Source organism: Alexandromys fortis, unplaced genomic scaffold, assembly GCF_014885135.2.
Source record: "Alexandromys fortis isolate MF-2015 unplaced genomic scaffold, M_Fortis_MF-2015_v1.1 scaffold_36, whole genome shotgun sequence".
Taxonomy (NCBI): Eukaryota; Metazoa; Chordata; class Mammalia; order Rodentia; family Cricetidae; genus Alexandromys; species Alexandromys fortis.
Window position 1 is genome coordinate 9,414,582 of NW_026067915.1, and position 23,783 is coordinate 9,438,364.

At 51.2% G+C, this 23,783-nt stretch overlaps 2 protein-coding genes and 1 long non-coding RNA gene across 10 annotated transcripts in view; 1 reads left to right on the forward strand and 2 right to left on the reverse strand.

Annotated features, from left to right (window-relative positions):
- Positions 1–74: 74 nt before the first annotated feature.
- P4htm (prolyl 4-hydroxylase, transmembrane) lies at positions 75–17,029 on the reverse strand. 2 transcript variants are annotated; one of them, XM_050139210.1, is made up of 9 exons: positions 16,191–17,029; positions 15,910–15,991; positions 5,507–5,697; positions 4,498–4,594; positions 3,090–3,252; positions 1,777–1,962; positions 1,182–1,272; positions 910–1,033; positions 75–499 (listed from the first exon to the last, which is right to left on the reverse strand). In XM_050139210.1, the coding sequence occupies exons 1-9, from the start codon at positions 16,884–16,886 to the stop codon at positions 279–281; spliced, it is 1,851 nt and encodes a 616-aa protein (XP_049995167.1). In that variant the 5' UTR covers positions 16,887–17,029; the 3' UTR covers positions 75–278. The 2 variants fall into 2 exon arrangements, 1 of the variants encoding a protein (XP_049995167.1); XR_007591190.1 differs by lacking the exons at positions 75–499; positions 910–1,033; positions 1,182–1,272; positions 1,777–1,962 and adding an exon at positions 3,331–3,434 and having other exon boundaries at positions 3,108–3,252.
- LOC126499826 (uncharacterized) lies at positions 15,959–19,923 on the forward strand. Of its 2 annotated transcripts, none has more exons than XR_007591192.1 (3): positions 15,959–16,077; positions 17,080–19,205; positions 19,259–19,923. It is a non-coding gene; the product is annotated as an uncharacterized lncRNA (long non-coding RNA). The 2 variants fall into 2 exon arrangements; XR_007591191.1 differs by lacking the exon at positions 15,959–16,077 and adding an exon at positions 16,562–16,699.
- A 973-nt stretch (positions 19,924–20,896) lies between these two features.
- The window catches only part of Arih2 (ariadne RBR E3 ubiquitin protein ligase 2), a 56,985-nt gene continuing 54,098 nt past the window's right edge, over positions 20,897–23,783 (reverse strand). For 5 of the 6 annotated variants that reach the window (XM_050139370.1, XM_050139368.1, XM_050139369.1 and 2 more), the window contains 2 exons: positions 23,317–23,454; positions 20,897–23,131 (listed from right to left, as the gene is read on the reverse strand). In XM_050139370.1, the coding sequence (XP_049995327.1) occupies positions 23,060–23,131; positions 23,317–23,454 (210 nt within the window). In that variant the 3' untranslated portion in view covers positions 20,897–23,059. The remainder of the gene's footprint in view (positions 23,132–23,316; positions 23,455–23,783) is intronic. The other variant, XM_050139371.1, reaches the window with a different exon arrangement.

Below are 23,783 nucleotides of genomic sequence, written 5' to 3' on the forward strand. Positions count from 1 at the left end.
CCCCCATAAGGCGGGCGGGGAGTGCGGTGGGCCTCCCCTCCCCCACGCGGGCGCTTAGCCGGCCTGCCCCAGGCTCGAAGCCCTGTGGATTTATTTGATGGAGCAGCGAGGAGGCTGTACACCAATAAATAACGTGAAATGGAGGAACTGCGCCTTTCATCGCGGCTGCAGACAGGGAGGGTAGGGCAAGATCGGCCAGAACGTGAGTCTGCGGCAGGACAGAAGACCTGCTGGGTCTCTGACGTTGGTCAGCGGGGGACTCGCATCTGGGCCTCGCATCAGAGCTCCACGCGGGCTTCACTGTAGGCCCTGTCCAAGGCCCACTCGGGCTGGGAGTCGGCGCCATCTTCCCGCGCCAGGCGAGCCATCTCCTGCTGGAACAAAGCTTGCCGTGCCCGGCTGGGGTCCACATTGATCCAATTGTTGGCGATCCATTTGGTGCCGCGGGTGACCAGGCAGCCCCCATGCAATGAGTAGTCGTCCACTTCACCCACCCAACCTAGAGGAAGAAGGTGGCGTGAACAATGGAACAAGTTGGAGGGAACCCTAGGTTGGACCAGCCTGAGCTGTGTAAACACATAATCCCGTGAAAGGATTTGGCACCTCACCCACTAAAGCATCAACGCACTGGCCCTCTGAGCCCAGCTTCTCTGTTGCAGAGCCTGTCCACAGCTCTCCCCAGCCTGGGTTGTTGAGAGAATTTCCCTAGCCCCAGAGAACTTAGAAAGGCTGGTGCACGAGGAAGATGGGCGGAGATAACCAAAGGGGCAGCACGAGGCCTTCTGCGGCCTAATGAAGCCACTGGTTATGGCAGAAGGCTATTTGAAGGACAGAAACAGCTCTACAGGGCAGCAGACGGGAGAGATCAGGTCCCTCAGGGAAGCCTTTGACCTGGCCATAAGCCCTCACCTTGCCCATCAGGCAGGTAGTTGTACCAAAAGACTGCAGTTCCTTGCTGGGGTTTGACACGAAGGTTCCCTTTGTCACAGTGCCTTCGAGTGTCGCGGAGATCCACATCATCCCGAATGAGACTCTGTGGGAAACAGGATGATGGTGTTTTTGGACTGCCTGCCACTGGCGAGAGGGAAAAGTCACACCCCTCATCCCGGGTCTGGAAGGGTGTGTATACACTTGCCCGAGGCCCTGCCAACCCACGGAAGTCACAGCCCATTGGCCCTTACCATTTCGTCATAGGTCCTGTTGTCTGCCACAGGGAAGACAGTCTCGCCCCCACCAGTGACGTTGTTCAGATAAAACAGCACTGTCATGTAGCTGTAAGGCAGGGGGGGCTGCTGAGCGGATCCCCAACAGAGGATATTCCCACTTGTGGGCAGGGGGCCACAAGGCCAGGCAGACCCCACAGACCCACTCTTCCTGTGTGGCTAAGGTCACAGGTGTGCTTGGGTAAGCTCTATGACCCTGACCTTGACCTGGCTGGAAAAGGTGAGCTTGTGGGAGCCGGAAAACAGGCGAAGTCTCCTGCAAAGGGAAGGGCTGAGCCACTGCAGTCACATGACACCCTAACTTGGTGCAGGCAGTGGAGCCAAAATCAGTGTTTCTGGGGCAAGTTTCAGTAGCTGTGGGTACCTAGGTCTGTTCTCATTTGAGTAGACACAAGGGCCAGTAACTTCTACTTCCCTGCTACCTCCACAAATTGAAAGAGAGACTTGCGGGGAAAGTAGGGGCGTGCCTGATGAGGATGGCCGAGGCTATTCCTGTATCCTTAAGGTACCCAGTCTGGGAATGGATGCCAACCCCCAGGTGGGAGGTACTTGCCGACAGGAGGTCTCGAAGGGCACAGACTCATTGACTACCAGCTTGGTATGGGAACAGATGGTCTCTGGGTACACAGGTCCGCTGTCCACATGGGCATGGTAGTGGCCTCCCTCGCCATATCGAACAACCTGCAGTGGCTCACTGAGCTCCACAATCTCCGGGGAAAGGCGAGTGAGGCGCAGCACCCTGGTAGGCATCGGGCATTCAGTGAGACAGTCAGCTTAAGGAGCTGACCAGTGTGGATCCTGGGCCAGCCACAAGCTTTATCCCTCTTCACCGCCCCTGGAAGCCCCATAAGCCAGTCTAGACTTGACTTTTACACACAGGAAGACGGAGCTAGGAATGCTGTATAATTGTAGTGTGCTGGCCTAATATGTGCAGGGCCCTGGGTTCAATCCCAGCACCGAGTAAACTGGGTGTGGTAGAGGAGGTGGAAGCAGGAAGGTCAGAAGTTCAAGGTTATCCTTGGCTAGATAGCAAGTCTGGGGTACGTGAGACACCACCTGTGCGCCTGCAAGCACACACACATGCACACACACAGAGAAGAAAGGGTCTGTGGTGGTGAGCTCTTCTACATCCCAAACTGCAGACAGAGATATCCAATTAATAGAGAAAATAAGATGGCCGTTAAGTCAGAGTCTCACCTCTCCTCTCTGGAGTAAACTTGTTCATTCAAAACCTCTGTTTTTATTTTATTTTTCTTCTGCTATTTATTTTTTAGATGGGGTCTGATGTAGCCCAGTGTTTACCTGGAACTTCACAGCCTAGAACAATCTGGAACTCCTAATGCTTCTTCCTTCCCCTCCCAAAATTCCAGGATTGTAGATGTGCATAGCAATGCCTAGCTTCTGCACTGCTGTGGTCAAACTTCACTTTGTGTGTGCTAGCGAGGACTGACAGCCAGCTTAGCCTCATCCTTCTGGGCTTTGGGGATAGTTTCAGTCTCCAGTCCAGGCTTGACTGCACACTGCAGCATCACATGTGTGAGGCACCAGCCCCCCCACCCCTGCCAAGACAGGGTTTCTCTGTGTAACAGCCCTGGCTGTCCTGGAACTCTCTGTAGACCAGGCTGGCCTCAGATTTACAGAGATCCGCCTGCCTCTGCTTCCTGGGGTGCTGGGATTAAAGGTGTGCACGTCAGTTGTTGGCCCACAAGGGCTAATGTGCCTTCATTAGTTGACAATTTTTCAGTGGGTCGAATTCCTATTCTAAGAACTGGAATTTAATTCCACATCACTTCATCAGTTCCATTCTTTTGGTTCTGATGAATGTTTGGAGACCCTGCCCCAGAAAGAACGGTCTCAGGGGCTCACCTCTGACGGATGGCACGCATGACATGGTGCGCACCCTCACCCTGGTGGAGCCATGTGTGGTGGCTGTTCCTCACCAGCTCATCAGATTCTGCCTTGTGGCTCCTCATGTACTTGTGGAAGTCGCGAAGGTCCATGTTGGTAAACTCCTGCAGACTCAGCACTCCTGCGCAGGGTACGCTCATCAGTGCCTGCCAGGCCCGTGTGGCGCAAGCACGGCGGCAGGCAGCACCTCCCTACCTACCCCAAAGGTAGCAGCAGCCCCTGGCCTCAGGCACTGGGGGGCCATGCGCACTTGTCCCCACCTGGACTCGGGTCAGATGAACCTGGTTTCTGTCACATCGGGCCCTGAGGGAAGACCCAGAGAAGTTTGTTTTCTGTTTAAAGCCTTGATTTGGTCCCCAAAAGGAAGAAGCCCAACCCTTATTAGAGAGCCCGCTTTGCAGGGTCTCCAGAAGTAAGACACTGGAGCTATGTTGAGCTAGGATGGCCAGGATGGCCTGGGCTCTGCAGCCTGACCCTTGGACTGTGAGTGATGCTCCAGCCTATAGAGGGCGAGGAGAGAGACCAGCCTGTGCTGAGTATCCTCCAGCACCTTCCACACTGTGGTGCGAAAGCAGAACTAGTTCCCAGAAGTTCCCTCAAGTCCCATCCTGGGTGGAACCCTGTTGCCAGTCCTTCTTGCTCCAATACCAGCCACCCTAGCAAAGCAATCCTGACCCACCCCCCAGATGAGAACAGACTCCTCTGTTCCTGCCCAACCCACTAAGCTGGGGTACCTCATCCAGGGCTCTGGAAGGGTTGGTGGCTTTGCTGTTATTCTGACAACCCAAGGCAGACCCCTTCCATTCTTTGTCCCGGACTCCACTAAAGGTGAGCGTGGTGAGCCCGATACCACATTAGAGGGAGTCTAACAGCCCTCCAGCCATAGGTTCCGTCTAAATCCTTCCCTCGGGGTTGTTCACTAGCCTCTGCCTGCTACAGCCAAAAGAATCTCCAGCTCCAGAATGTAGACTGCAGGCCACCAAGGAGAACGGGGCCCGGGGGGGGGGGGGGAGGACAGGTTCCTGCTGTCCATCTGCTTCCCAGGGGTTAAAGCAAAGCTGGACCCTCCCTCCCTCTCTTCCTCCCTATTTCTCCCTCCCTCCCTCCCTCCCTCTCTCTCTCTCTCTCTCTCCCCCCCCCCCCCCCCCCCTCTCCCCCCCCCCCCCCCCCCCCCTCTCTCTCTCTCTCTCTCTCTCTCTCTCTCTCTCTCTCTCTCTCTCTCTCCCACACACACACACACACACACACTTTAAAAGCAAGATGTGGAAACTGCCTGTTGCAGGGGAAGGGCCCAAGCTTTCCGGGCCATGTTCCTGGGATGAGAGCACAGCTCACAAGCACAGAACTGTGGAAGGTGTGAGCTCACCATCACCATCAGGGTCTGCCTTGATCGCAGCGTACATCTCCTGAATGTTCTCTGGAGTCATCCACCGGCCGTTTCCTAGGCGAGTCTGGGCTAGGACCTAAAGCATAGGAAGGTCCTTCAGTGTGGGGTTTCCCCTAGAAGTAACGGACCACCAAAACAGAGAAGGCACAAATCTTGCTGTAACGCTAAAGACTTCAATGATAGGGGCTGGGTGAGGACACGGGATAACTCGAGGTCTCTGTGCAGAAGTGAGGGTGAGCGGAAGGAGTCTGTGACGTCTGTGAGGGACGCGAGAAAGGAGGTCCACATGCCTGCGGGCTGTGTTCACTCCCAGACCTGCTGGCATTGTGGCCAGGCAGCACTGTTAACTGCTTGGAGGCAGATGAGAACAGGCCTGCGTCACCCACAGATACTCCAGGTGAGGGTTAGGGGAGGCAAAGGCCTGATTATGAAGGACAGGAAGCAGGAGGACATTCGGCTGGAACCTAACTACCACAACCCTCACTCAGGCAAAGCGGTTCCCTGTGAGAAGTGGACCACACCCCGTCAGAAGTCCTTGTGCGCAGTGTGTGGGGAACTGAGATGCAGGCCAACGGGCACCTCAGAACTTATACTTCGTCATCACCTTTAGACGTGGTAGCAAGGAACCGAGCCCACAGGAGATGCTCTGTTTTTTTTTTTGTTTTGTTTTTGTTTTTGTTTTTCGAGACAGGGCTTCTCTGTGGCTTTGGAGCCTGTCCTGGAACTAGCTCTGTAGACCAAGGAGATGCTCTGTTAAAGAGCTCGTGGTACATGCCTCCCTACAAAGGGATTTTCTCGCTGTCCTGAGTCTCTAGGGCAGTAAGAGACTCAGAGGAGAAAGGATAGCCCCTGGGCCTGGGCGTGCCCGAGCAAACCTGGGGTAGCCTTTGACTGCAGAGGCCAGGGTTAACCTACACCAGTGGTATGGCCGCTGGAAAGGTAAAGCAGGGTTCTCACTCCTGTGTGTACTCAGACCCAGGATCCTAACCTCTCGGAGCTGCAGGCGACCATCATGGTTCTGATCCAGCAGCTGGAAAAGGTCCACCTGGCTGAGCTGCATGGCGCTCACTGCCTCCTCATACTCTTCGGTGGGCAGGATCTGGCTTCGTTGTAAGCCCTTCATCTGTGCCAGGTGGATGATGAGCCGACACTCCTCATCACTCAGGAAGCCCGGGATTTCTGCCAGAAGGGGAGGTGGGTAATCTGATGACTGAGTTGGACAAGTACTTTCCCCCCACAAGATTCTTGGGTATTTTCTGTACCTTGATGGCCATCAGAGCTGGGGGACCTTACATATCTATTTACACACACACACACCCAGACTTTTGTTGTTTTTGAGAACAGGTTCTTACTGTGTAGTCTTGGCTGGCTTGGAATTTGCTCTGTAGACTAGGCTGGCCTCAGACTCACAGACATCTGCCTGCTTCTGCCTCCAGAGTGCGGGGATTAAAGGTTTGTGCACCTATATGCTAAGGTTGAGTTGTCCTACAAGGTTTTTCTTTCTTTCTTTTTTTTTTTTTTAACCAGAGTTTGGGACGAGGGGTCTCTGGTCCTGTCTCATTGATAGCAGCACACATTTTCAAGGGGGGTGGGGAGATTCATGGCAGTGAGCGAAAGCCACCAGATGAATTTAATGGCAGAGGGTGGGCCTCTTTTTAAAAAAACAAAAGCAAACCAACCAAACAAAAAACAAAACATAAATTTACTGTAGGCTAGGGATATCTCAAATGGTAGCACTTCTACCGACCTTCAAGTCCTTTGGTTTTCTGGTGGCCAACATGACCACAACAACTGAGGTGGTGGCGTGTGTGGGTCGGGGCCCTGCCAGCCCCAGTTTCCAGGCAGCGACCAGGGCCAGGTGCCACAGGCATCTCTCTGTCTTGGTTTTGTCTATTCTTGGTGTGCTGGCTGATTTCAATCCCGTCCCTATTTTTTGGCGTGGCATCATAGCAGGTCCCATATTTTACCAAACGTCTCATTGTTCTCAGTGTGGTTGCTGCCGCGGTCCTGTTGTCTGGACTTGAGCCCAGAGAGCTTTTGTGTTGTTATGGCTATTGTTTCAGATCGTGTCTCAGGGTACAGGGTGACCTCGAACTTGCTCTGTGCTAAGGAAGCCCTTGAACTCCTGATCCCGCTGCCTTGACCTCTTCAGAGCTAGGATTACAGGTGTGTATCACCATACTTAACTTGGTTTCTTCCCAGGTGTATGTATGGAGGGGGGGTTGGCTTTTTGAGACATGATCACACTGTATAGCCCTAGCTGGTTTGGAACTTGCTATATAGACCAAGATGGGCTCAAACTCATAGATATCTGCCTGCCGTCTCTAGAGTGCTGGGACTAAAGGCGTGTGCCACCACACCCAGCTGGATTTATATCGTAAATGTCAGAGAGACAGTGGCTCGTTCTTGTTTTCCTTTCAGTATTGTCCCATCCAATCCTTGAGGGCAGTGGTTCTCAATCCTGCTAACGCTGCAACCCTTTCATACAGTTCCCCATGTCGTGGTGACCCCCAGCCAGAAAGTCATTTTTGTTTCTGCTTTATAACTGTAATTTTGCTACTGTTATGAATAATAATACAAATATCTGCTATTTCTGGTGGTTGTTAAGGGGTCATGACCCACAGGTTGAGAACCACTTTAGGTAGCTCCAAGGGCCTTCCCCTTGTTCTCCTGCAGAAGTGGTTGTGTCTGTATGCCAAAGGCTGAGTTAGTTACCCAGTACTGGGAAGTCAGCGGGAATCACCTAGCATGCTCCAGTCCTCCATGTCTCAAGTACAGACTATTAGCCCGGGACTCTGCTCTGGGCTACCTGTCCACATACAAACCAAGCTGGAAGATGGTCAGAAGGAGCTAGACCCTGAGCCTCCAGCGTGGACAACCCACATGGCACAGCCCAGGTGCTCCCATGGCAGAAGCCCGAGTCCTTTTAGCTTAAGAAAAGAATTCCTTGAGAGACAAGAAGCCAGCAGAGAAAAGGCCGCCATTTCTCCCAGTCATCTGCGAGCCTGGCAGAGCAGCACAGCCAAGAAGGAAGCTGGCCCTGCAGCAGGATGGGAGCCATGTTTACTAGCGACCACAGCTGAGCACACTCTGCCAACGGTGCTCAGGTGCACTCAGCATTCCAAGCAGCTCTTGAATCTCTCGGCTCATGTTAGAAGCTAGGCCGTTACCTCTCCACACTTGAAGAACAGTGCTCTGCCCAGGGCCACACAGATGTTATACTCAGAACCGGATGGGCAATCAGTCAGCTTTCAAGGGCAGGTGTTGGGACCTCAGCTGTAACACTGCAGACAGAACAGGACAACCCCCCCCCCCCCAACCTGCAGGACTCTAGAAAGGGAGGCAGCAGACCTTAGGAGGCAGTCAGTACTGCTAAACAATGGAATAGGCCCAATTGCTCATCAATTATCACCTATTGGTTACAGAGAAGTAATAGAAAAGGAAAAAAGGGCCTGAAGTAGAAAACACAGACCCAGATTTCTTTATTAGGCACCAGGAATCTGCAAGCCAAGCCTAGTGGAGCCAATTCTAGCCCCTACCCCTTGTTGATGAAGTCCTAGATTTGATCCCAGCACCATATAAAACTGGGTGCAGTGGCACACACACACCTGCAATCCCAGCACTTGGGAGGTGGAGGAGGATCCGAAGTTCAAGATTCAAGGCCAGCCTGAGCTGCCTGAGAACCTGGCTCAGGCAAAACAGAACAAGCAAACAGCTAAGTCGGTACAGTGGGTTAAAATTAGGCAGGTGCAGGCATCTAGGTGCTTTGCAAATACCCTCAAGACTTTCTGGGTGGCACACTGTCTCTGCCTCACGAGTGCTGGGATTAAAGGCGTTCACCACCACTGCCCGGCTGAAGGTTGTTTTTGTTAGTGTTCCTAGCAGAGGGAAGTAAGCACCCTGGGACAGACGGCATAGGTCAGAGGCCAGTGATGCTAAACCTGTGGGGTTTGGGTTCTTGGTCCATAACCACAAACTACCAGGTCTCCTTTCCACTGGAAATGCAGAAGCTCCCTCTGCCCAAGGGATGCTGGCAAGAGATGAAGCCAAAGGTCACAAAGCTGATCGTTCTACCCCAGCCTAACTTTGCCTCTGAACAGCATTTCCTCAGCTCCCTCTGGGCAGAGAAAGCCCCACCCAGGGCTGGAGCACTGAGCTGTCAGGAGCGGTGAGAATGGATTCTTTCAGGACTCAGAGGCAAGCAGGCTGTATGCTGCGCCCGCTCCTGCCCTGGCTGCAGTGTCCAAAGGGCTTTCGGGGAGGGAGGGAAGGAGGGGAAAGGAGTACTGCAGGCCCCATCCACCCAGGATGTAGGGCCCTCCCTCAGCCCTCTCTGCGTGAGAGATGACTAAGAAGCTGGTGGGGGAGGTGCACTGGAAAGCTGGAAAGAAGCTGGGGTTAAGGGAGAAGAGGCAGGAGATGAGGGGGGGGAAGGGCTGAGGTATGAGATGTGGCCCAAGCAGAAAGCCAGACTGCAGAGCTGTTGCTAGGTGACCAGAGTGCTGTTGCCCAGCAACCAGAGAGTATTCCTTGCTACAAGGCAGTGCCTAGAGCATGAGAGGCTCCTCTTGATCACCCTGTTTCTCCCACACCACAGGGTCCTTGCCACGTTGCCTCCAGTGACAGGTCTTTAGCCCACTGTGGCTTCTCCTAACCAGTTCTCTTGCACAGAGACTTCCCTGTGGGCTACAGTCCGTGTCAGCACAGGTCAAGGTCCCACCCACAGCACCCTCGTCTCCACTATACTCAGTGCCAGTCCTGAAGGGATCAAGAAAACCAGACGCAGGTTGGAGAGACCCCGACAGCAGGCAGCAGTCTCGAGGCAAAGGGCACAGAGGGGGGAGTCGGGCAGCAGGACGTGCATCTCACAAATCACGCCCCCCCCCTGTAGTGCATAGTTGTAGGGTCTCTGACTTGCAGGCTCATTCAAGGGGTCCTGGACATGTTGTATCTCAGTGACCTTGGAGAGTTCTGAGAGTGTGGCACCCTTTACAGGTCGTACGTGTGTGAGAGAGGGCGGGGGTATGTATCGTGTAAGGGTCGATGTGTATGAATATGGAGGTCAGGGGATAGAGGACAAATCCAGGCGTTTGTCTCGGCCTTCTGCCTTGTCTTTCTTAGCTCTTCACCACTGCATAAACAACAGGCCAGGGGTCCTGCAGGTTTCCAGAATTCTCCTGTTTCCACCCCTTATCTTGTCATAGAAATACTGAAATTACAGGTGTGTCCTATTGTGCCCAGCTTTTACGTGGGTTCCATGAACGTGTGTGGCAAGCACTTTCCTACGGAGCCATCTCTCCTCGCCCTTCACATCTAACACACATGTGTGTGAGCAAGGACACACGTGAGAGGGACACCCGGGCTCTATGCCCAATTAGAACAAAAATAAATAAATTTCTTTACAGTCAGGCTAGAACATCAACAGAAACAAACAAACAATAATAACAAGCCGGGAGGGGTGGTGGATGCCTGCCAAGCCAGCACTTGAAATATAGAGGCAGGAGGATCAGGAGTTCAAAGTCATCCTTGGCTGCATAGAGAGTTTCTGGGCTTCATGAGATCCTCAAGAAACAAAAAATCTGTAAGGACAATGGTATCCCTAAGAGCCTGATGCCAAGGGCAGAGCATCAGACAGAAGGGTCTTAATTAGTTAAATGGAGGGTTGGGGTGGGGGGGACAAGGACGGACACTAGAGACCCACCCAGGTTGTCACTTAGTTCCAGGATCCATTCTGCAGACCAGGGCAGACTGGGACAACATAACCTCTGGGAGAGAGCCCTGTGATCTGGACTCAAGACTAGAATTGTTGGATGTGGGTTCTTTGCCCTCACCAGAGTTGGTGTTAACAATGAGACATTGATAGGGGCCTAGGGGGATGGCTCAATGGTTAAGAGCATTGCTCTGCCAGAGGACCCAAGTTCAGTTCCTAGAACCTGTAAGGTAGCTAACAACTGTCTGTAACACTAGTTCCAAGGAATCCAAAGCTCACATACAGACATACATGCAAGAAAAAGATCGTTGTAAATAAAAACAAATATAAAGAAACAAACAAACGAATGAAAAAAAAACCAATGTGACATTGCTGCACCTGGATGTCCTGGAGGAAGCCAGCTCCTCCAGGACCATACATAGGAAGTGTTGGCTGGAAGGTGCAGGGGGCCACCTGTTGGTAATCACAGCTCATGCCATCAAACTGCAGCTAGCCGTTCAGGGCAGCACAGCCACCAGCGCCAAGAGCAGGGGTTAGAAATTCTGCAAGGACAGGCATTCAGAAGAGTGGGGCAGGAAAACCCTCAGTTTTGAAAAGAATGTTATTGCTGGGTGGTGGCGATGCACGCCTTTAATCCCAGAAGCTTTGTGAGATTGAGGCCAGCCTGGTCTACAAGAGCTAGTTCCGGGACAGGCTCCAAAGCTACAGAGAAACCCTGTCTCAAAAAAACAAAACAAAAAGAGCTAGTTTCAGTACAGCTAAGGCTGTTACACAGAGAAACCCTGTCTCAAAAAAAAAGAAAGATAATGTTATTTAGTTTATGTGCATGACTGGTGTCTGCAGATGCTGAGGAAGGTGTCAGATCCCCTGGCCCTGGAATTATAGATGGGTTGTGTGCTGCATTAAACCCGGGTCCTCTGGAAGAGCAGCAAGTGATCTTAACCACCTATGACATCTCTCCAGCTCCAAAGGTGATGAATCTGAGGGTAGGCTGGTTACAGGGGAAGATGCCATCTCCAAGGAAAGAAAAATGAGAGCTGGGGAGATGGCTCAGTTAGTGGCCTTGCCTTTCACGCATGGCGAACTGAGTTAAATTTGTTTGTTTGCTTGTTTGTTTTGAGACAGCAAGACCCTGTCTGGCATACCTCAGGCCAGTCTGGAACTCACAGAGATCCACCTGCCTCTGCTTCCAAAGTGCTGGGGTTAAAGGCTTGCAAAGCACACACAGCTTAGAGGACCTGAGTTGGGATCTCCAGCACCCCAGTTACAGGCTAGGCAAGGAGGACCTGAGCTGCCCACCAGCCTCATTAGTGAGTTACAGGCTTGGTGAGACGCTCAGTGGGTGAAAACACTCAGTCTCCGGAATCTATGCTGGGAGGAGAGAAGTAGCTCCAGAAAGCTGGCTTCTGATCTCCACAGGGATGTTATGGCATGTGTGCCTGCATTCATATTCATACACGTATACAGTAATAAAAATTGACGTGTAGTGCTGACCTCTGCATACATGTGTGCATGTACACAAACACACACATATACATTGCAGATGTGGTGGGTCATACCTGAAATCCCAGCTTTTAGAAGGGAAAAGCAAGAGGAATGTCATGAGTTCTGGGGCAGCCTAAGTTACAGTCTATGTTAAAGAAAAAAAAATTCCCACTGGGTGGTGGTGGTGCACGCCTTTAATTCCAGCACTTGGGAGGCAGAGGCAGGCGGATCTCTGCGAGTTCGAGGCCAGCCTGGTCTACAAGAGCTAGTTCCAGGACAGGCTCCAAAGCTACAGAGAAACCCTGTCTTGGAAAAAAAAAATCCCAGGGCTGAGGAGATAGATAGATGGATGGCTTAGTGGCTAAGAGCACTTGCTGCTCTTCCAGAGGACCAAGGTTCACTTCCCAGCACAACTGCCTGCAACTCCAGTTCCAGGGAATCTGACACCTTCACACCAATACACATAAAATAAAGTTAAAACTAAAAAAAAAAAGTGTTTTAAAAAATAATCACTCCCGCTTCAAAAAGTCAAGCAGGAAAGCAGTATCCCTAAGAGGGTGCCAGTCAGTCAGAACAGTTCATTCTCAGCAGGGCCTGATGGCACATGCCTTTAATTCCAGAACTCTGGAGACAGAGGCATGAGAATCTCTGAGTTCAAAGCCAGCCTGGTCTACATAACACGCTCTAGTATGGCCAGAATGCCCCTGTCTCAAAATAACATCAAAGGTTCGGTTTACTTCTCAACTCAGGGCAGCTAACCTCCAATGCTCCAGACCTTTTGGAAACATTGACTCCAGCTATGGAGAAGCTTTTCAAATGCTTAGACTAGGCCTTCCGTCACCTTAGACTAGGCCTCTTTCACCTTAGACTAGGCCTTCCTTCACCTTAGACTAGGCCTCTTTCACCTTAGACTAGGCCTTCCTTCACCTTAGACTAGGCCTTCCTTCACCTTAGACTAGGCCTTCCGTCACCTTAGACTAGGCCTTCCGTCACCTTAGACTAGGCCTTCCATCACCTTAGACTAGGCATTCCATCACCTTAGACTAGGCCTTCCGTCACCTTGCTCTCACTTCCCAAGTGTCTCTAGGAACAAGGACAGGAAAAGGAAGTGTTCCCTAAAGAGAGAGACAGGACATGGACAGGCATGCCTGTTACTCCTGAACTTGGGAGGAAGAGGCAGGAGGGATCCTGAGTTTGGGGCCAACCTGGACGACACAACAAGTTCTAAGTCCATGACTGGGCTATGCATCAGGAATAGCTAGGTATAAACAAAAGCAGGATGAAAAGTGAGACTAGCCCGGGCGATGGTGGCACACACCTTTAATCCCAGTAGTGGGGAGGCAGAGGCAGGCAGATCTCAGTGAGTTTGAGGCCATCCTGGTCTATAGAGTGAGTGCCAGGACAGCCAGGGCTGTTACACAGAGAAACCCTGTTGCAAAGAGAGAGACTGAAGGCTGTGTGACTCTTCTCTGTACCGACAGGTTTTCCTCCCAAGGAGCTGGAGTAGCAGGAGCAGAGGGGACAGAGCTCACGGCAGGCCCGGTCTCCTCAGCTCTGCCAGCCTCTTGCAGATGACACTGGACATCAGGCCAATGGCCCGGCAAGTACAGAAGACAGGCACAGACTGCTCCTTCCTGAGAATTCTGGAACTGCTTTGGACCACTCTCCCTTTTCCAAAACTAGATTTCTTTTTGTCCTGAAACAGGGGTTTTTGTTGTTGTTTTTTCCCAGACAGGGTTTCTCTAGGTAGCCTAGTCTGGCCTAGAACTCAAAGATCCAACTGCCTCTGCCACCACTGCCTGGCATTGAAACAGAGTCTTATGTAGCCCAGTGTGATCCTTTGAGTTAGAATGGCTCCATAGGTTCATGTTTGAATTCTTGGTCCCCAGTTGGTAGAACCGTTTGGAAAGGATTAGGAGGTGTGGCTTGTTGAAGGTGTGTTGCTGGGGTGGGCTTTGAGGTTTCAAATCCAGGCTGATTTCCAGTTAGCTCTCTGCCTTGAGCTTGTGGGTCAGTTGTCACCTCCAGCTACTGCTCTATCACCATGCCATGCCTGCCTGCTGCCATGGTCCCCACCGCAGTGGTCATGGGCTCACTCGCTGAAACGGTAAGCCCTGATAGACTCCTCCTGTTGTCTGTTGCCTTGGTCATGGAGTCTCTTCACAGTAAAATTAACTAAGACACCAAAGTTGGCTTTGAGCTACTGATCCTCTTATATCCACCTCCCAAGAGCCAGGATTAGCATCCCCAGCTGTAAGGGGGCTTCTGTACAATCTACTCAACTCACCAAGCTCCAGGGATTTCATGGTAAAACATGAGCTATCTGCCACCAAACCAACCAGCGAGCAACTAAGTGTCTTAGGGAAATGAGGACTCATACAGGGAGTTTATACTATACCTGTCTGAGCTCCCCACTCCCAACCCCTCATTTCAGCCTTATGTAGCCCAGGCTGGCCTCAAGCTTGCTAAGGCTACCCTTGAATTTCTGATCCTCTTTCCTCTGCCTTCAGAGTGCTGGGATGACAGGCCTGCATTGCTACTACCCCTGGTTGTATTGTGTTTGGTGCTTGGGATTGAACTCAGGGCTTCCTGTAAGATAGACAGGCTAGGATGCTACCAACTGGGCTGCATCCCTACCCCACCCCACGCTTTCTCAGAGCTCAAGTTCCAAGATATATATGTATATATTTGTATGTATGTATACACACACACACACACACACACACATATATATATATATATATTTCCCCCAAAAACTGTGTAGTCCAGGCCGTCCTGGAACTCACTCTGTAGACCAGGCTGGCCTGGAACTCAAAGGTCCGCCTCCCTCTGTCTCCCCCAGGACTGGAATTAAAGGAACCCACACAGCTTCCAGTGTCTCTTCTTTTGTCCTGGTGTTGTTCAGGAGTCCATAGCACAGCACATTGCTAAGTCCCTTAGCTGTGTCCTTTGAAAGCCTCAACAGATACTGGGACCCATTTTGACAGCCTCACCAGGGAAGTTGGCTGCCCTCACATTTCTCCTGTTTCTGCTAGTTTACTCTTGGGGACTTCAAATCTGGGTCTTTAATTAATCTTCTTTATAGGACAAGCTGCAAGGGAAGAGGACTCTGGCCTGTGATTTCACCTACGCTAACTTAAGCTTGAATGAGACGCACGCAGGCTGGGCGGCTAAGGAAAGGAAGCCCAGCCCAACAGTCTGTTCACAGGCCTGGACCTCCCTTCCGTGATAGCCCTCAGGCTGGCTCTTATCTGTCCCGCAAGTCCCTGCTCAATCACTTCTCCAGGGAGGCCCACTTGTTACTCTGAGAAGAGTTTCAGCCCAGGAAAAAGTCTGCCTCCGCTCCAGTCACTACTCGAGCACCACCTCCCGTCCAGTTAACGGTTTATCCTGCGTCCTCCTCATGCCAATGCCAGTTTCAGAAGAGCTGTTTCTACTGGCCTGCAGCAAGACCTTACATGGCCTTCAATAGTTCAAGTATTGATAACAACGGTTCACGCGTGTACAGCCCTTGTCACAACGGCACACACGTGACATTGCTATTTATAGTGCCTCTCCATCACACCAAAGCCTGCCGTCTATTAAGAACTCAGAAAGCAGGAGTTGTGTGTGATACAGCTACCCAGGGGCACCCTGAAGAGCTCTGCTGGGGAAGTGGGAAAGACAAGAATCCTAAGAATCTCAAAAACTGGAAGCAAGAAGTTGGGCTTCTGCCGTGTGGGGAAGGGGGATGGATGGAGGGTGTCCGTTTATTCTCATCAGACCACAGCTTTAGCCATGATCCCCTGCCACAGCTCCCCGAGGCCCCCAGGTCAGCTGGCACCTGGTTATCAGCCTCTCGCCCTGCCCCGATTTTCTGGAATGTGACAGATTAGTAGCACAGACCGTCCAAAGATAATTCCAATAAACTGTTTGGACACTTGTCTCAGGGTCACGCTGCCCAGCCTGTGAGGGAAGCATCTGCTGAGGGGATCGTGGTGCTGGGAGGGGTGTGTGGAAAAGGCACTTCTGTCCTCCTGCTGCGGAGATGGGAGCTCTACTTTAGTAAGCCTCTGGATGCAGAAAGCACTTCCACAAAGCAGCCATGTTTGAAATGTTCAAAATAGAAAACACGTGGTCAAAAAAAAAAAAAAAAAAAAGCCTCAGGGCAGACACTACAGCCCCAGGCCCCTTCCCGAAGTGCCCTGCGGACTTACCAAAAAGCAATGGCTTGAGGCTGAGGGTTCGGATGAAGTGATCCCTGCCTGCGACCAGTTGGACTTTCCGCTCATACCCCACCTAAAGGAAAAGTACACAGAGGGCAGCTGGTGTGCCAGGCCGCACTGCTCAAGAAAAGTCCCGTGTCAGGGCGCGACAGTGGGAAAGTAAGTAGGCGCGTGCGTGATCCGCACACAGTGCTGTAGGGAGCAGCCTGGGGGCCCCGTCCGGCTTGGCTAGGCAGTGCCTGGAGCGCAGCGCGGGGAGAAGGTGTTCTTACCTTGATGCCCTCCAGCCTAGTGAGGGGACCCAAGGTTGGCACTGACTGTGGGCTCTCCTCTTGGTGTTGGGGTCTGGGGTCTGTGCTCTCATCCCCGTTGCTGTAGTGAACGAAGAGCAGCAGCGCCAGTACGTTGCCAAGGTACAGGTGCACGAACACCATCAGCACCAAGAAGTAGGCGCGGGAGCAGATGCCCCGTGGCTTGCACAGTGGCCGCACCGGTGCCTCTTCGCCATCGCCTGGTCGGGTCGCTGGCACGGAAGGGCGATGCTCTGGCGGCAGTGGCCACTGCGGATCTGAGGCCTCTTCGACTGTCTCAGCCTCAGGCCGCTGCACTGCTGCCGCCGCCGCCATGGCGCCCAGGTCGCGCGCGCGCCCAGGGGAGGGGCCGCGGGGGTGCTCGCGCTGCGCAGTCGCCGGGACCAGGACGGCGTAGTCAGCGCGCACCGCGGTCACTAGAAGAGCGAAGAGCGAGCTTTGGGATGCTGCGCCTGCACGCAGCTGCGCCCGTAAGTCCACTCTGAGATCCAGGGACCTCGATGGCACCGGGGTTGTCGCTTCCCGAGCTGCACCACTCCCCATCGCCGAAAGACACCTCACACATGTGGAGGCATACAAGGAGTGCACCGTTAGGGCATACTCCATTGCTACGAGTAGTTTCTTGGTTCCCACTTTCCATAAAAGTATAGCCGGCATTTTCTCGCTCCTGGGAGAGGAAGTCGGGAGTGGCAGCAACGGCGGGCCGCGCTTTGAGTTAATGTGCTGCTGAGGCAATGACTGCACACCTGATGATCAGGTTGCAGAGCATGACTGTTTTAATTAAACATTTTCTGTATATGTGAGTAACTGCATATGTGCATGTGCACTCCATGCGTGCCTGTGTTTGCAGGGGACAGAAGGGGAGTTGGAGCCGGGGTCACGGACATTTGTGTGTCGCCGTGTGTGTGCCAGGAACAGTAAGTGCTTTAAGTGCTCTTAACCAGCTACCCCTTCAGCTTCCGTGTTTTGTTTCGTTTTTTTTTTTTTTTCTTTTAAATGAAAGACAGGGTCTCATATAGGTCAAGCTGGCATATCAAACTCGCAAGGAGCTAAGAGTGACCTGATTCTCCTGCCTCCACCTCTCAATTGCTGGAGTTACCAGGCAGACATCACCAGATCCCTACAGTTCCCATGACCAAGATATTCTTGAAGGCCCTGCTGGGGTCAGACTGGATTACCAAAGGATGCCCTGCAAGTCACGCTTTAGGAAGAAACTGCCAGCTGTGCAGCACTGTGCAGCTGTTGAGACCCAGACTAGCCGGGAAGAATCCTGAAAACAGAAAGACGGGGCTCCGCCGGGTTTGTGTTAACACTCGCCTGGAATTTATTGGGTGGAAAGAGAGAGGAAGATAGTGCTTTCCCCTAATTGGGACAACCTGACCTCAGAAGAAAACGAAACTCGGATTATAAAAGCAGCAGCCAAGGCATTTCTGAACTCTGCTTTTCTAGACTGGGTTACCCTCAGGAGATATCCACACCCTAGGGCAGCTGACCACCCACTCCCCAATGCAATAAAGAACTAGTAAGGTTGTACTCTGGTCCTAGACAGGATGGGTCACTTCCAACATTTTACAAAGGCAGGTTTCATCAGTGCCCTAAATGCCAGAGTTTACCAATCAAAGTCTAGTCAATCTCAGACGACTTTGTTCATCTTCCTAGCTCACAAGAGGATAGATTCTGGGCTTTTCCGGGTCAGAAGGGAACAGGCAGCAATGAGAATGATGATTTAGCCAAAGCATGTTGGTGTTGAAACACTACAGGAGGTATTAAGGCTTCCTTAGAAGAGGAATCAGCTTCTGATAGCCTGAACTCCAAACAGCCTTGCAGAAGTCCTTTCATTGTTACACAAAAGCCAGTTCCAGGAGCTACACAGAACAAACAAGCCAGGGGTACATAGAGAAATCCACACCCCTGCCCCAAGAAAAGTCTTTTAGCAAGTCATTTTTTTTACAGGTTTTTCTGTAGCTTTGGAGCCTGTCCTGGGAACTAGCTCTTGTAGACCAGGCTGACCTTGGACTCACAAAGATCTGCTGACCTAGGAGTTGTTGAGGAAACCATTCCAGGTTTGCCAGGAATGTCTTAGGACTGTCATGCTAAGGCTCTGAAACTCCCAAGATTCCTTGAAGGCCTAAATAGCCAGCACTCCAGAATAAATGCCGGGTGCAATGGGTCTCCTAATTTACTACAAAAGCAGGGATGTTATGGTAACAGTCACCACGTGTTCCATTTTCATGTGAAGTGGCAGCAGAAATCTCTGGTGACTTGCCTGACCCTACACAAAAGCAGAGGCAATAAGGACATAGCCTCTTCCCCCATTATTTACTTTTTAATGTGTGTGCATGTGTATACAGTGCTTTAAGATTGATTCTAACGCCTTCCTCCACTGTTCTGCCCTGTATTCACTGAAACAGGCTCTCACGGGAAGCGAGCTCACCAGTTCAGCAGTCTGGCCAGCTTTGAGGATGCCATCTCCCACCTGTCTGTGCTGGGATTACAGGCAGGCTGCAAGGCCTGCTCTACATTTATTTATGTGCTGCGGACCTCAAGCTTGGGAGGCAATCACTGAACCATCTCTCCAGCTGCCTAAAATTCATCCATGAAGGAGTGTAACTGCTGCTACAATTTTTTTTTTTTTTTTTTTTTTTTTTTTTTTTTTTTTTTTTTTTTTTTTTTTTTTTTTTTTTTTTTTTTTTTTTTTTTTTTTTTTTTTTTTTTTTTTTTGGAGACAGGGTTTCTCTGTGGCTTTGGAGCCTGTCCTAGAACTAGCTCTGTAGACCAGGCTGGTCTCGAACTCACAGAGATCTGCCTGCCTCTGCCTCCCGAGTGCTGGGATTAAAGGCGTGCGCCACCACTGCCCGGCTGCTACAATGTTTTATCTCAGTATCTGAGCATGGAGGTCCACACCTGTCATCTCGGTACTGAGGTGAAAGCAGGTGGCGTGGGGGGGTGCACATCTGTAATCTAGGTACTGGGGAGGTGAAAGCAGGTGGCGTGGGGGGGTGCACATCTGTAATCTAGCTACTGGGGAGGTGAAAGCAGGTGGCCTGTCTACTTCATGGCAAGGTCCTGTCTCAGTTTATGGCTTAAACAGAGAAGTCTCTACTGTTAATTTAGGAATATTCACATCTTAGTTGGGTGTGGGAGAACATGCCTGTAATCTCAGAGCCAACAACTCCAAGTTCAAGGCCTGGTCTACATAGGGAGTTCCAGGTTTCCCTTGCTGTAATTGTCTTCAAATTATGCTACACTAGTCTGAAATGCCCCCCCCCCCACAGGGTTTTTCTTCTGTGTAGCTTTGGCACTTGTCCTGGAACTCGCTCTAGCCTTGAACTCAGAGATCTGCTTGCTTCTGCCTCCTGAGGGCTGTGATTAAAGATGTGTACCACAACCCAGCCTCAATTTGTTTTTTAAAAATAATTTACTTATTTTATGTGCATTGGTGTTTTGGCTGCATGTATATTTGCATGAGAGTGTCAGATCTTGGAGTTACAGACAGTAGTGAGCTGCCATGTAGGTGCTGGGAATTAAACCTTGGTCCTCTGGAAGAGCAGTCAGTGCTCTTTACTGAACCTTCTCCCCAGCCCCTTAACAGACATTTCACATTTAAGTGTACGTATGTTTGTGCTACACCGGGTGTAGAGGTCAGAGACAACCTGTAGTTTTCTCCTGCCACATGGATCCTGGGGATCTTACTCAGCAGTCAGTGAAATGCCTTTACTCACTGAACCATCTTGACAGAGACATTCTTTCTAAAAAGATCACCAGTAGTGTGAATGCCATGGTCATGGCACCTTGCTGCCCACTGTGCTTAACTGGTCCTGGGCCTTGCTGCCCAGTAAACATATTCACTAGTGGGGCTGGAGAATTGGCTAAGCTGTTAAGAGCACTTGCTCTTGCAAATGATCTGGGTTTGATTTGCAGCATCCATATGCCTCCCCAGGCATGCACACAGTATACAGACATAATACACACAACACCTACACATACATCCTGTCCCTTCAGACCCCACCGTGTTCCCAGGGCTAAGCCTAAGGACAGCATACCTGCGGCGAGCCAGCAGTGTGGAATGCAGCCCACCACAGTGCTAGCGTGTCTTACCCTGCAATCCCTCTCACTAACGCTGCTCACATGCCTGACAACACATCAGAAACAGACCCATTTCCAATTTTTTTTTGTTTTTGTTTTTTTTTTTTTCTTTTTCGAGACAGGGTTTCTCTGTGGCTTTGAAGCCTGTCCTGGCACTAGCTCCGTAGACCAGGCTGGTCTCGAACTCACAGAGATCCACCTGCCTCTGCCTCCCGAGTGCTGGGATTAAAGGCATGCGCCACCATCGCCCGGCCCCATTTCCAATTTTTGTCCCGAGTTTTGTTTATAAATTTCAAGAGCCACAATGTCCTCTGTCATATGGTCTGCATTTGCTTTGGAGAGACCCAGAGGGCTTTAATGGCAGGGCTCAGGGTGTTCCTACTTCAGCCCAAGGTGTTTGTAGGGAATGGCTCAATCTGTCCCCAAGGAAAGGAGAACTAACACTTCTCCTTCTGCAGGGGGCACTCAGAACCATTTCTCCCCACAGGAAGAAAAGCACTGCTAACTCTAACGGGGCCTCACAGTCCCTGGAGGAGGAGGACAAAAGGCACTTAGACACTTTGAAGGAAGACTCCACACACTTTTATAATCAGAAACTTAGTTTATTCTGAATAAACCACTCAACTTTGAGCAGATGACATCACCTCAACTTTTCTTTAAAGAAAAACAAGGATCTGGTCAGTTCATGAAAACACGTCTTTCTCTACCCTTTGTAGGGCAAAACGCCAAACAAAACCAAACACCCCCCCCCCCACAAAAAAACCATCTCTGCCTGACCTTTAAGATGTCCCTGATAATGTTGCAAAGGACGGCCACTGAGGGCGCAAAAGGAAGGTGTCCACAGGTGAAGTACTACCAGCTGTGGCCGGCACAGCTTCCTGCAGTGCGAATGGTCAGGGTCACAGCTGATAAGTAGCATGTCAGCTGCGCAGTTCAGAAAGCGCCCAAGGGGTTTAGGTTGCAGAGCTGCAACTCTGGTTCTGTGTCACGGCAGTGCCACTGATGGAAGGCTGTGTATCAGCACAGAATGCACGTGCCACCCCAGGCCCTGCGGTAGGAATATTCCTGGTTTACGATTAGCTCCTACTGTTATTTTGGGATCAAGCGATACACACCAAACTACTTCCAATCCACCCCACAATCTCTCACTTGTCGGGACAACATGAAGAGACAAAACCTGAGGAGGTGAAAGAGAACATGTAGCTGGCCAAGTACCCCAAGAGTCGCAGCTGTCACCTGTCTTGAAAACAACTCCATTTTATAGCTTTACATGGTACCTAGGTAATTGTTGACTGGAGGTGAAAATGTATGAATATCAAAGAATCTGCATCGCAATATTCACAGATTTCTCTGCAGGCTCTCCTAGGAGTTCAAGGAGGCCCTGTCAAGTATAGATAGCTCTGCCAGTCTCAGAGGGAGGCACTGAACAAAGCCATGGAAACCCCAGAGATCACAGATCTAACTTTTCAAAGGCCCACAGGACCAGGTTCAAGACAGGAAGGACACCAGGCAAGCTGCCTATCCCCGTGCACTTGACTGTGCAAGGACTGGTCCTTTCCTCCGGCCAGCCCCTTCTAGTAAAGGAACTGGGACCACACCAGGCATTCTCCTGGCCTTAGACTCCCAGACCCTAGAGATGGGGTCCTCTGACAACTGCAACTAGGCGAAAGGGAACATATCCCAGCCCAGAGTAGCGTCTGGCCACACTCCAGGCTAACATAAAATAACTTGTGCAAACCTAGCTCTTGAGCCACAAGGCCCATGCCCTTGAAAGGGCCATGCTAAACTCTGACCTTGATGTCCACAAGAATGCAGTAGGACAGTGTCGGACACGGCACGTGTGGCCCTGGTCAGAGTACACCATTGAATACTGGATCAAAAGGAACAACCAAAGAAAAGAAAACTTATTCGGGGAACGATTCCTTTCAAAGGTGGCTCTCTTTTCTTTAGGAGACAAAAGGAAGCACCACGCTGAACCAGTCTCCCAGTCTGGAGGTGCGAAAGCCCACCTCTGCTCTGCTATGGCTTCTGGCTTGGTGGCCTAACTCAAGTAAGTCTCACATTGAAGAATAAAAGTAAGCCATATTGAGACCTTGCTTGCCCTGTGCCCTTGCTGCCCAGCGAAGGCAGGAGGCATGTGACCCTGTGCGCCATGCCTGTTATGCAGGCCAACTCAGCTCCCCACCATCTGCCACCCTTGCTTTCCCTTGGACTCCAGATACCGTCAAACAGGATGCTGGAAAGCAGATGCCACCCCAGGGACCCTGGCAGCGCAGACATTCTGAGGCTGGTGGCTGGGCAGCATCAGGTTATATTCTAAGTAAAATAGCTAGAGGGTATACACTCCAAAGCCAATTTATTTTCAAAAGGGCTCTGTGTTATCCTATGGTTTGCCTTTTTTCTTTATAATCGTACAACCTTTGAAAATTACATAAGTTGTAATGATCTAATACTATTAATAGCCATTCAGGAAAAAAAGTTCCCTCCCTCCCAACAACCATCCAGGGAGAATTTAATAAAAGTCCTTACTAGAGGCCAGTCCAACATGGCCTCTACCCTGGTAGAAACAAAAAGCAAAAAGATGAGGAGAAAACAAATTGACTAAGAGGTTGTTGCCAGTGTCTCTCAGGAGTGGGGCCCTGGCTGTTGCCTGGGGTCTTGAAGGCAGAGCCTGCAGCATGCAGTATGGTAGCCGGGACGCCCACAGCTACGTCTTCCTCACCCCGGCACATCCACAGCCCAGCTTAGGTGTCGTGAAAATCCTTCAGCAGGGTTCTTCTCCGCTGCTCTGCTATGTGCATTTGGTTTTCCAAGTCCTGCACAAGGGATATACAACAGGTGCTTACAAGTCCCAAAGCCAACTAAGAGCAGGGGCTCTGTCTGAGGAGTCCAAACAAAATTAACCTTTCACCCCCACTGCAACAGCGTTAACCGCCATCTCCATACAATCACCTATTAATGAAACCTTTCCCTTACCTGCACCAGGGCAGAAGACACTTACCCCTCTGTCATAGCTGTCTGCACGCTCAACTTTCCACGACAGGTTTTCAATTTCAGCCTCCAGCTGAGCCTGCTGGTATTCAAACTGTATGGGCAGAGCAGGAGGGTCAAAAGGAGAGGGGCTGTAGCCGGGCAGGGCCTGCAGACGGAGGGCACATGCAGCACCTCAGGCTCCAATTAGCAACTGATAAGCCTGCCACTGTCCTCAGAATGCCCCCTACCCTCTATGCATAGAGCTGGAGATCAGCATCCAAAGGAAGGCGAGAAGCTTAAAGTCAAAGGAAAAGACTTTCCCCAAAATACTGGGACACAGATGCTGCCAAAGTGAAGTTAGAAAGGACATCCTCAAAACACTGCACTCACTCAACATTCTCCGCAGCCTTTCAGCCAATCAAAAGCCTTTCTATCAGGTGAGACACCTACCTACCTACCTAGGATGGACAAAGCCGGACTGGGATCTTGCCTGAA

What these genes read in the sequence shown, in the direction of transcription:
- P4htm (XM_050139210.1), bottom strand. Translation starts at nt 16,886, where the DNA reads ATGCCGGCTATACTTTTATGGAAAGTGGGAACCAAGAAACTACTCGTA. An exon ending in CTAGGCTGGAGGGCATCAAG is followed by an intron (nt 15,992 to 16,190) that starts GTAAGAACACCT and finishes CTTTTCCTTTAG; the next exon opens with GTGGGGTATGAGCGGAAAGT. An exon ending in CTACCTGCCTGATGGGCAAG is followed by an intron (nt 500 to 909) that starts GTGAGGGCTTAT and finishes TTCTTCCTCTAG; the next exon opens with GTTGGGTGGGTGAAGTGGAC.